This window comes from Canis lupus, chromosome 7, assembly GCF_011100685.1.
Source record: "Canis lupus familiaris isolate Mischka breed German Shepherd chromosome 7, alternate assembly UU_Cfam_GSD_1.0, whole genome shotgun sequence".
NCBI lineage: Eukaryota > Metazoa > Chordata > Mammalia > Carnivora > Canidae > Canis > Canis lupus.
In genome coordinates this window covers 43,432,906-43,443,021 of record NC_049228.1, presented here as the reverse complement: position 1 = coordinate 43,443,021, position 10,116 = coordinate 43,432,906, and the positions used below count along the sequence as shown (strand labels likewise).

The following is a 10,116-nucleotide window of genomic DNA, read 5'->3' as shown; positions in this document are numbered from 1 at the left end:
TATCTAAAGTCACTGAGCTCAGAGAAACACAAAGTGGAGTAGTGGTTGGCAGGGGCTAGGGGGCCTGCCATGGGATGGGCACAGTCTTGGGCACGTGGGAGTTCTCAGGCCCTGCAGGACCACGACAAAGTGCAGGGAGGTAACAACCATGACGAACAACTTGAAAGTTGTTGGGCATGAAATTACGTTACGTGTGTTTTACCACAATAAGATAGAGAGCCCCCTTGCCAAGAAATGTGAACAAGCTCTTCCCCACTTAGGGACATTGGGACAGGCAAAGGGGAGCTGGGGACGGGCCGTTGGGGTGGGGGTGCCACCTTGACTACAGACCTGTCCTGAGCAGATTATCCTAAGAAGTTGAGGATCTGTAAATGGAGTGTAATAAAAGTGTCTATGCCTGCACATCTTGAAGACTGAAACTTTGGAGTACCTAGCCCCAGACTGAAAGCCCTGATCAGAGCCTGCTGGCTGGGTCTCCTCCCTTCCTGGGGGGCCATGGGGCACTGTCCCTGTGTAGGGGGCAGCCAGCATCGTCCCCACCTCACAGTCCAGATCTGGCCACTCTGTCCCTCCTCTTCACTCCTACTTCCCGGTTACACAAACTATTAGAAGGATCTATTGAGAAGGATTCAGGACCCCAGCACGGCTTGCGACTCCAGGCCGAGGGTGGCGGCTGCTTGCTCAGAAAACTGGAAGGAGACCTGATGGGACACCCTGTGTGCCCGAAGTGGAATGTGTGGCCCTGGTGAGCTGTGAGGGCCCTGGTGAGCTGTGAGGGCCCTGGGAGGCTAACAGCCCTGCCAGGATCAAGCGTTCCGGCTCCTTTCTCTGTCTGGCCAGATCCCCCCTTGCCTCAGAGCCCAGGGCAAAGACCACCAAGGAATGAGGATGCTCCAGGGAGTGGAAAGGCTTTAATGAGCGTCACAGATGGACCGGGTGGGACGGGTACACATTCCAAATGCAGTCATTGCCTCAGTGAGCAGGACAGTGGAGGCCCAGGCCTGCTCAGCTGTCCTCCGACTCACTGGCAGCTGAGGGGAACCCCTAGGCATCCCCTGCACCCAGCACAGGCCTTGAGAGGAGGGGGCAAGGGCTGCTGCTGCCACCTCAGCAGGAAGACCTCAAGCAGCAAGCTGACCTCCAGAGGTCAGGAGAGGCCAGGAATCAGACAGAACATGGAATCCCGTGGGGTCCCCAGACAGCACGGAAACTCACAGAGGGGCCCCCAGAGCCAACTGGCTCCAGGAAGTAAGTCCTTTAGGGGACACCCCCAGACTGAGACACTCACAAAGGGCCAGCAGAAGGTCTGGAGGGAGAAGCAGGGGTGGGGGCAGGGGGGTGGAGGAGGCAGGGGGGAGCCGGGAAGAGCACCAGGGCTGGGCGCCGGGCAGTGCCATGAAGGGGTGCCGGAAGGGGTCCTCTAGCTGCTGCTCTGCTGCTCCTGTTGGCGGATGAGGTTGGCAATGGGGCTGGTGATGCCACCTATCAAGGTCCAGTACTCGTCGAAGCTGATACGCCCATCATGGTTGGCGTCCAGGTTCTGGATGAGCTTGTCTGCCGCCTTCCGGTTCCCCGTATCCTGAAGAGGAATGAGGGTCAGCGGCGCTGAGGGCAGGAGTCCGGCCCGGGGCTCTGGCCTGAGCGCTGCTGCCCTGGAAGATGTGGAACGAGCCTTCCCTGGTCATGCCCAGGCAGGGTAGGGGGTGGGACCCTGGTTTGGGGGGTGCCTCACCGTCAGCATATGGTTGAGCTCTTTCTGGAGCATCTTCCGGAAGCTGCTCTTGCTGATCTTGTTTTTGACCAGGCTGTGCTTAGACACATATTTGTAGAAGTTTTCCACCAGGACCACGACCGCCTTCTCCAGCTCCGTGTAGCTGTCTGCCATCTCACCGCCTCACTCCTCAGGGCCTGGGCATCAAGAGCACAGGGGAGGTGAGGAGACCCTGCAGGCCAAGTCCCCTGCAGCCTCCTGCCCCCATCCTTCTGCTGCCCGCCATCCACCCCTGCAGGTGCTCCACAGGAGAGATGAGGCTGAGACAGGGAAGCCTGACTGGGGCAGCCAGGCAGCTGGGTGGGCCTGGGACAGAAGTGTGTGGCTGCTGCCGTAATCCAGGCGCTCACCAGCTAAACCGCCCCAGCAGGTTCCCCCAGCACATTCCCAAGGCCCTGCCCCAGCCCCAGGCACCGGGCCTGTCAGGGCCCCAGCCAGAGCAGTAGGTCCTATCCCTCTGCTCTCTCCACACCTGACCCACCCAGGGCCCTCCTCAGGAGCAGCACAGCTACAGACTGTGAGGACAAGCCAGAGGGGCCAGGAGGCAGAAGCCATGTCCCCACCCCAGGCAGCAAAGCGAGGGCAGGCACCTAGGCCCTCCCCAGTCCCTTCAGCCAGGCGCCAGGACAGGGACTGCAGGAGCCCAGGGAAAGGAAAGGACAATGTCCTCATTCACTGAGTTAGACTTTCTGCAGACCCCCAGCCACCTCCCGCTAGCCTGCCCTCCTTAATATCCACCCCCAAATACATAGGAGGCGCCAAGAGCCCTGCCCCATTACCTAAGGAGGAGCTAGGCCTGGTTCTGCCCCAGCTGGAGGCAGCTGCAGCCAGTCAGAGACTACACGCATCACCCCCTCATCCCAGGACAAAAGGCACTCAGTCCAAGCGGATACAGCCTTCAGAATAACAGGATATGAGGGGAACAGGCGGATCTACTCCAGGAGTCGCCGCCCATGCCCAGAGCCCCCCCAAGTGAACCCGGGCAAATGAACCTCCTCCCCTCCCGCCCCCAAGCCCAGGAATGAGCTACAGTCACCCTGCCCATCAGGTCCCAGCAAGGGAAGGTAGACACAGCCACTACGTGGGCCTGAGCATCGTGTGCCCCAACTTGGAAGAGAGGTCTGCTGGCCAGGCCTCCCTCAGCAGAGCCTCGTGCCCTGCCAGCGTCCCTCTGCTTCCCTGGCTCTCACAGGCTCCCAGGCCGCACTGGCAGGGGCTGCCGACTCTTCCAGGATCTCGTCTCCCCAGGTACCAGGCAATTCCTGAGGCAAGGATAGTGTTTCTTATGTGCAACCATTGTGTATTCTGAACCAAAATGCACAACTCACAGACTTTAGGACCATTTTTTAAAATCCTAGGTCCATGAGCTCCCTGCTTTTAATTTCTACCTTTCCCCTTGCCTGCATCATCTGGCCCAGTGGCTTACTGGAGGTAGACGTTCTATAGATATGATACCTCCCTCCAGCCCTGGAACCAGATATCCAGAGCCCCTGACCACCCTTCTATCATTTGTCCCTTAGGAAGCTCTTTATGAAGGAGGAACATCCAGAGGGACGAGGCCCTAATGGAGGGAGAGAGGTGGGCTGAGGGAGAGGAACAGACCAGGGTGTCTCTGAGACGGGCCCTTGCCTTCTGTCCCTGCTTCGCCCACCTGACCACTCTGGTCTAGGGCCAGAGGACGGAGTGTGGAAGTGGGACTACAAGAAACCACGTTCTTTCCCCATGCTCCTCATTTATCAAGTGTGTGACTGTGAGGTCCAACGTTCCCATCTTTGTGAGACTTTCATACAAACATCCTAACACCAATGAAGAGGGAGAAAAGTTCTGATCCACAAAATGCTGCTCCACTGGCCCTAGTCAGGGGAGGCCCATGCCCACGGCCAGCACTCCTGGGGGTTCCAGAAGCTGTACTCACTTCCACAGGGACTGTGTGCCAAGCCTACTCCCAATCAAGCTTCAAGAGTTTGAAGAGAACCCCCCGAACTTAACCATCCCAGACCTCCTTCCCTAAATGAGGAACCCTGTGGGAACCACGCAGCAAGAGGAAAGAGGAAAAAATCAGGTTTGGAGTACTACACCTCTGACCCTGACCCACCTTCCCCTCATAGCCTTTCTTAGAGTCTGGTCTCTCTGATCAGGGGAGACTCCTCTGGCCCCGACCTGGCCTCTGGCAGCCATGCAGGCCAGACACTGCTGGGCACCCAGGACGGCCAGCTGCTGTCTCCTTCAACACCCTAGTTTCGGGTCCCTAGCAGTCCGCGCCCGCGCCCCGACCTTCTTCTAGTCAAATGGGAATGCTGGTGATAGCCATCTGGATAAGGGCTTCTCTGAAGCTTTTTTTGAAGGAAGGCTATCAGAGTGGGATGGTCAGGTGCCATTACCCTGGTCCTCCTGCTTCCCTCCCCTGGGGACCAGGAGACAAGCTCTGCCACCACACTCACTCACCACACCTGCTTCTCCCACCTGCCCCATTCTGCCACCAGCCAGAGGGAACTAGGCCGGAGGGGTCAAGCTGTGGACATGGACATTAGAGCTCAAAAAGTGGGAGTGGGGGACCACTTGTCCTCCAAAGGGTCCTCTCACACAGAGCCCCCCATCCTCCCCCAATGTCCTCCTTGTCCCTTCCTCAGCTGATTCATCCCTTGAGCAACCAAGAGGCCCCACCCCCCAACCCCACCCACCTCAGTCCAGCTTGCTGATTTCTCCCAAACTCTGTGGGCGCTCTGACACTTGACCCTGGGTCTCAGCCACTGCAGCCCCGCCTCCCACCCCCAGGTTCTAGCTCTACCCCTCCAAGTGCCTCCTAACCACACCCAGCCCCCTTGGGTCCACCACACACACTCCACCTCTCCCACCAGAGTCTCGAATGGTCTCTGGGGGCCAGTGATATCCCTGAATATCTCTACCTCTTGGTCACTGTCCTCTCTAGAGCTTGGCCCTCTCTCAAGCCTGAATTTGGCCTTTCATGTGTCCCTTCCATCCACCTCAAATTTGTTCACTTGTTTCTCATCATTTATTTCCTTCTTCATCCATTGTCTCATTTATTCACTCCTTCATTCACCTACCGGTTCTCTCATTCATTCACTCACTCATTTCCTTCTTCATTCATTTGTCTGCCCCAAGTACCTGCCCTGCACAGGGGAAGTGTGATCTAAACTGGCTAGTAACCGGTCACTCCATTTGCAAGGCTGTTTCAAATGAATGTCTCCAACCTTAATGGCCCCATTCTGTGCTCCCAGTTCCAGAGGCTAATGCATGACCCCAGGACCCCTGCCTCGCCCTCCGCCCTCCGCCCTCCGTGACCTCACAGGACTCACTGCATCCACCTCCCACATCCACACACAGAGCCCCCAGGTGCCGTGCACTCACTTCTGCTTCAGAGCAATGTCGCTGGAGGAAGAAGGCTGCTTCTCTGGAGCGTTGTCCAGACAAGTGGAGTTGGAGGATGGTGTAGCGGCTCACACACCCGGCTGTCCCTGGTCTCACCAAGGGCCAGAGAGCTCTTTACTAGTCAGCAAGGAAGCCTGAGCCCAGAGCACAGGCACCCCCAGGGCTCCCTCTCCAAGCGCCCCTGCCCTCATCCCCACCCTCCAGGGCAGGGCACAGCACCGGTGGCTCCGTCAACCACAGCCAGTCAAGCCACCATCTGCCTGGGTCCCGGAGTGGAAATAAGCCTCCTGTCCTTGGGCTCTCGGGCTGGCTGGGCCCTGCCCGGTTCCTCTCTCAGGACAGAGTTCCCAGAGCCCAGTGAGGCCTGTGTCCAGGTCTGACCACCCCCAGCCGCCACCAACACGCACTTGCCCTTGTTCTGAAGGCAGGACCGGAGCAGCTGAGACAAAGCTCCTGAGCGCTCTGCCTTGTGGCACAGGCCCTGCCTGAGAGCCCAACCAGCATCCGGGTGGGGAGGGGGCTGCCCCAGCCGCTCCTCTGAAGGCCTCTCCAGCCCCCAACCCCCCCCAGATGTCTCCATTCCCAAACCAGCCTGTGGGAAAATTAACAATTAACCAAACCTTCCTGACCGGGGTCTGCAGGCCCCTTTCATGGCCCCCTCTCCTGGCCCCAAATGCCGGCAGGGCCTCTCGGGCAGCCCCCAGACCTCCCAGGCTGGGCTGGGGGTGCTCACCTGCCTCCTGGGATGGCGTCCTCTGCAGCAGGGCTCTGGGGCCTGGGCTCTGGCACTGCCAAGCAGCTCCCCCCGGCTCAGCCGGTCCAGGACTCCTCCCCGCTTCGCTCCCAGAATCTGTCCTACTCCCTTCAGCTGTGCCTGGCTGAGCTGGCTGGTGGGGAGGTAGTGACTGAGATCCCTCTTGACTTGGCCCTGGGGTTGGGCCCTCGTTAAAGGGATACACACCTTTTTTAACACCCCTCCACCCCCACCCCAAAGGGAGTGGTGGAAGCTGGCACCCCCCACGATTCCACCCTCCTTGCCCTGCAGCGCCTGAGGAAAAGAACCTAGTCAGTGGAGAAAGAAAGGGAAAGGCTATCACCTGCCCTGATCATCTGGATCCCTAGCAGCCCAGTTTCAAGGTCCCCCCCACCACACACACATTCAGTCAGCATTGCAGGCCAGCCTGGCTGGCCACAGACCCCCTTGCTATTAGGATTTCAGGAGTATTGCCTGAGTTCTGTGGGTCCCGTGAGAAGGCAGCGGCTGAGCCTGGCCCCTGGCCTTCCCACCCCCATCTCAAGCACCAGGAGCTGACACCCAGTATGCAGTGGAGGATTGTCCTAGGAACACCCCTCCACCCTTCCCCAGGACACCCAAGGGGAGCGGCCAGTTCAACATATAGAGGCAACAGAGCAAACCCTAACGGTAGAGACCTCAGCTCTGGGTGCTGGCTCTGTCAGGCTCTCCGCTAAGGACTTTACGCAAGGTGTCCATTATTCTCCAAACAAATCTGTGAGAGATACGGACAGGCCATTTTACAGAGGAGGAAACTGACACCCTGGGAGCATGCCCAAAGCTCCAGAGATGGTCAGTGGCAGAGCTAGGCGCACACCCAGGCAGCTCAGCCTGCTTCTCAGCCCAGCATTCCCCTGCAGCCAGTCAGCCAGGCTCCAGCACACCCGCTTTCTCAGGGGAGCACGCAGTGCCTCCTCTCCCGTCAGAGAACAAGTGACTTGGCAAAGAGAAGCCTACCCTTCAGAGAGGACCAGGTCTCCCAGCTTTGGGGCCTCCACTGAAATCCATGGGGGAAGTGAGTCCCCGTTCACTCTCACTGCAACTACTGCAGCCCCACAAGTCCCGTGCCTCCAAGGACTCTGACATTCACCCCAAGCACCCATGGACCAAGGGGGAAGCATCCAGTCAAGACAACATCTTTCACTTTTTCCATTTTTTTATTCATCAAATGATACAAAACAACCATACTTCTTTAAATGCCCAAGCACCCTGTTGATCCTCCCCAAAGTCACACCCTCCTCAGCCTGCTCTCTCTTTTCCTGCCCAGGGGCAGAGCGGGAGGCAGGAAGGTGTAGCACTGGACAGACAGCTACCGTGTGGGTTGGGGAAGAGATCTGGAAGGGCAGGTTCTCAGAGGCCCTTCTGAGTACCAAACCTCTAACCCCCTGCTTCAAAACATTTCCAGTAGCCCAGCTCCCCGCTGCCCTCCTCTGTAACCCAATCACTCAGCCCTACACCATCCTTGTCCCCCCAGCCTCTCACCGAATCCATACCTGGCCCCCACCCGCCCCCCTCAGCGGGGGCCTCTGGGGAGCTCTCAGAGACCCCGGGAAGGGCTGCTGAGGCCTGGCCCTTGCAGAGGTGAGGCAGGTACAGACAGGGGAATCGTGTGGTGCTGGCAGAGAGGAGTTTAATTTCTAGGCCCACAGTCTCCAAGGTCCCCTTTCCCCCAACATCCCCCAAGAATCCCAGGGAAAGGTTCTCAGCTGCTCCGCACAGGGCTCTCCAGCTTCACGCTCCTGGCTGCTTCTCCAATCAGCTCCCAGAAACTTCCAAACTCCAGTTTAGAGTCAGTACAGCTGCCCAAGTTGGCAATTTTCTCTTCCAGCCCATAGTTGCTCTGAGGGGAAGGAAGACAGCACAACTCAGCAAGGCGGCACCTGCCGCACCCTGCCCAGCAGGAAGCAGGCCCTGAGTCTACCTGCCATTGGCAAGGGGAAGGGCTAGGGCTCCCTCGTGCAGGGGCCAGCCCAGCTGTGGGTGCGGTCTTGCGGCCCTTGCCTGGAAAGTCAGGACCTTGCTGCCTGGGGCGGGGCGGGGCAGGGCAGGCCCACCAAGTACCGGCATAAGGTGGGGCAGCTGCTGGGTGACCAGGGCCTGCAGTTCTGAGGGAGTCAGCGTCTCCTTTCCACCTTCCACAGAGTACTGGTGGAAGCTCCTGATGAGGGTCTCGATGGCCCTCTCCACCTCACTGAAGTCTTGTGTATCCTGAGGACCCGAGAGGGGGGAGCAATGGGTTAAGGAGGCCCCGCCCACCCAACCACACTCCACCTCCCCAGCCCCCCAAGGCCCACAGGGCAGAAGACAGCTGGAAGGCAGAGGGGCTCTCACCCACCACAGAGACCAGCATACAGCTCCCCTCGCCCCCGCTGGCCTCTGCCCTGAGCCTCAGGCTGAGCAAGGCCTCCTCCCTGTCACCCACAGCCCCCACACAGGATGGTCCCGGCATGAGGCAGAGATACCCTTTCCCCAGAGGGCTCCTTGTGTGGACACATCACCCTGTGTGAACCCCAGAGAGGAGTTGGGGTCTCCCGGGCAAGGTCTAGGGCACAGGCAAAGGGGGCAAGTCAGCAGGGATGCAGACCCTCAGGGTGGAAGACGAGCCTGGGAACAGAAAGGCATGACTGGCCCCACCTCAGCATTGGCCGACCGACACTGTCCCATGGTGACTGGTGTGCTGGTCCTGGTGAGAGCTGTGTCGTCCTACAGCTGGCCCTAGAGGAGCGGAAGGTTCATGATCTGCCTGGAGATCTACGGAGACAGTGGGGGTGGGTGTCAGCATTTCTTTCTCAACTATCCCCTCTAGCTGTACCCCAGATACTCTGTGCCTCACTCAGGAGGCCAGAGCCAACTCCACATGAGGCCGAGTTCCTGCAGGGGATCCAGGAGCTAAGATCACAGCCTCCAGGCCCACCCATCTAGAGGGAATCCCTTGGACCTCACCCCAGATCAGCCCTTCCATTTCTTCCCACCACTCACCTCTGCTACACACACACACACACACACACACACACACACACACACACACACGCCAGCCTCCAGGACCTGCCCTTCTCCTGGCTGGCTAGGGCAGAATAATGAAGTGTCACCCTTTGGACAGGGGGCAGCCCCTTTGAGTAAAGAGCCCTGCATCTCCTTACCTGCTGGCAGCTGCTGGGACAGGAGGCTAGGAGTCAGCTCACCTGAGCTTAGTGCTTATACCTGGGGGCAGGGAGAGAAAACAGGGGGCTGGGCCTCCTCCTAAGCCTCCCCTGTTTTGGCAGTCATCCGGGCTGTGAGCCAGCTGTGCGGGGCCCCACCCTCCACCGGCCAGAACTCCAAGCCCGCCCATCCTGCCCTTGGAGGGAACCCTGGATTGCCCCTGGCTCCAGACCAGCAGGCCAACTCAGGGCAGGAGAGAAGGAAGGAGAGGTCGGGGAGAGAAGAGTTGGGGGTTGGCAACACTGCAGTGTCAAGCCTGGGGGGAAATCTTGGAGGAACTGTAGGGCAGGAAGTGGAGGGGCTTCTCGTCAATAACCAGGAAAGGAGAAGCAGAGGCTCACGGTCCAGAGGGAGTAAGCTACCCATGAGCTGCGAGGTCCCCCTGGACCACACTGTCCTTGGACAAGTCTCACATACATTCCTACTCCTCCCAGCTGGGCCAGTCTGGGCTGGGACACTCAAACCTGCAGTCCCCACAGCTGAGAGGTCAGGACTCAGGTGGGGAAGGAGCTCAGAAAGGGCACAGTGTAAGAGATACCCACATGGCTCAGCTGGCAGGGAGTGACCTCCCCAAACAGGTTGGGCTGCCTACTCCTCCCTCCCTCCCACGCCTTTCCTGCACCCCAATCCAGTGCCCAGGATGACATCCCCAGTGGGCCCTTCACCACCAGATGGGAAAGGGGAGGAAGACAGGCAGGGGAGTTAGGGGGGTCCAGCCCATGATGAGGTGGGATCCAAAGCCTGAAATCTGAGGTCAGGAGCATGTCTCCCAATGCCCTTCCCTGTGTCTCCTGCTAGGACTCCCCTGTACTTCTAGAAGTGTCTCCATGAAGAGGCCCTCCCAAGAGCATCTCATCTCAATCTGAGGGCTTTTCCAAGTGTGCCTCAACCTGGGGTCCCTGTGAGAAGTCTCCGTCTGGGTGACTCTCCTAGGGTCTCTCACTGTGGGGAAGCTCCTGTG

The 10,116-nt window shown here is 59.0% G+C and overlaps 2 protein-coding genes across 8 annotated transcripts; both read right to left on the bottom strand.

Moving 5' to 3' along the window:
- Window positions 1–883: 883 nt before the first annotated feature.
- S100A16 (S100 calcium binding protein A16) lies at window positions 884–6,097 on the bottom strand. 6 transcript variants are annotated; one of them, XM_038543314.1, is made up of 4 exons: window positions 5,895–6,097; window positions 5,141–5,252; window positions 1,733–1,908; window positions 884–1,579 (listed from the first exon to the last, which is right to left on the bottom strand). In XM_038543314.1, exons 3-4 carry the CDS (start codon window positions 1,883–1,885, stop codon window positions 1,421–1,423), a joined length of 312 nt encoding a protein of 103 aa, XP_038399242.1. In that variant the 5' UTR covers window positions 1,886–1,908; window positions 5,141–5,252; window positions 5,895–6,097; the 3' UTR covers window positions 884–1,420. The 6 variants fall into 6 exon arrangements, with proteins under 6 accessions (XP_038399242.1, XP_038399241.1, XP_038399240.1 ...); XM_038543313.1 differs by having other exon boundaries at window positions 5,141–5,247; XM_038543312.1 differs by lacking the exon at window positions 5,141–5,252 and having other exon boundaries at window positions 5,895–6,094.
- Window positions 6,098–7,092: 995 nt separating this feature from the next.
- On the bottom strand, window positions 7,093–9,205 carry S100A14 (S100 calcium binding protein A14). 2 transcript variants are annotated; one of them, XM_038541781.1, is made up of 4 exons: window positions 9,095–9,205; window positions 8,589–8,705; window positions 8,016–8,162; window positions 7,093–7,794 (listed from the first exon to the last, which is right to left on the bottom strand). In XM_038541781.1, the coding sequence occupies exons 2-4, from the start codon at window positions 8,616–8,618 to the stop codon at window positions 7,657–7,659; spliced, it is 315 nt and encodes a 104-aa protein (XP_038397709.1). In that variant the 5' UTR covers window positions 8,619–8,705; window positions 9,095–9,205; the 3' UTR covers window positions 7,093–7,656. The 2 variants fall into 2 exon arrangements, with proteins under 2 accessions (XP_038397709.1, XP_038397710.1); XM_038541782.1 differs by having other exon boundaries at window positions 8,589–8,669; window positions 9,095–9,170.
- Between the last annotated feature and the right edge of the window lie 911 nt (window positions 9,206–10,116).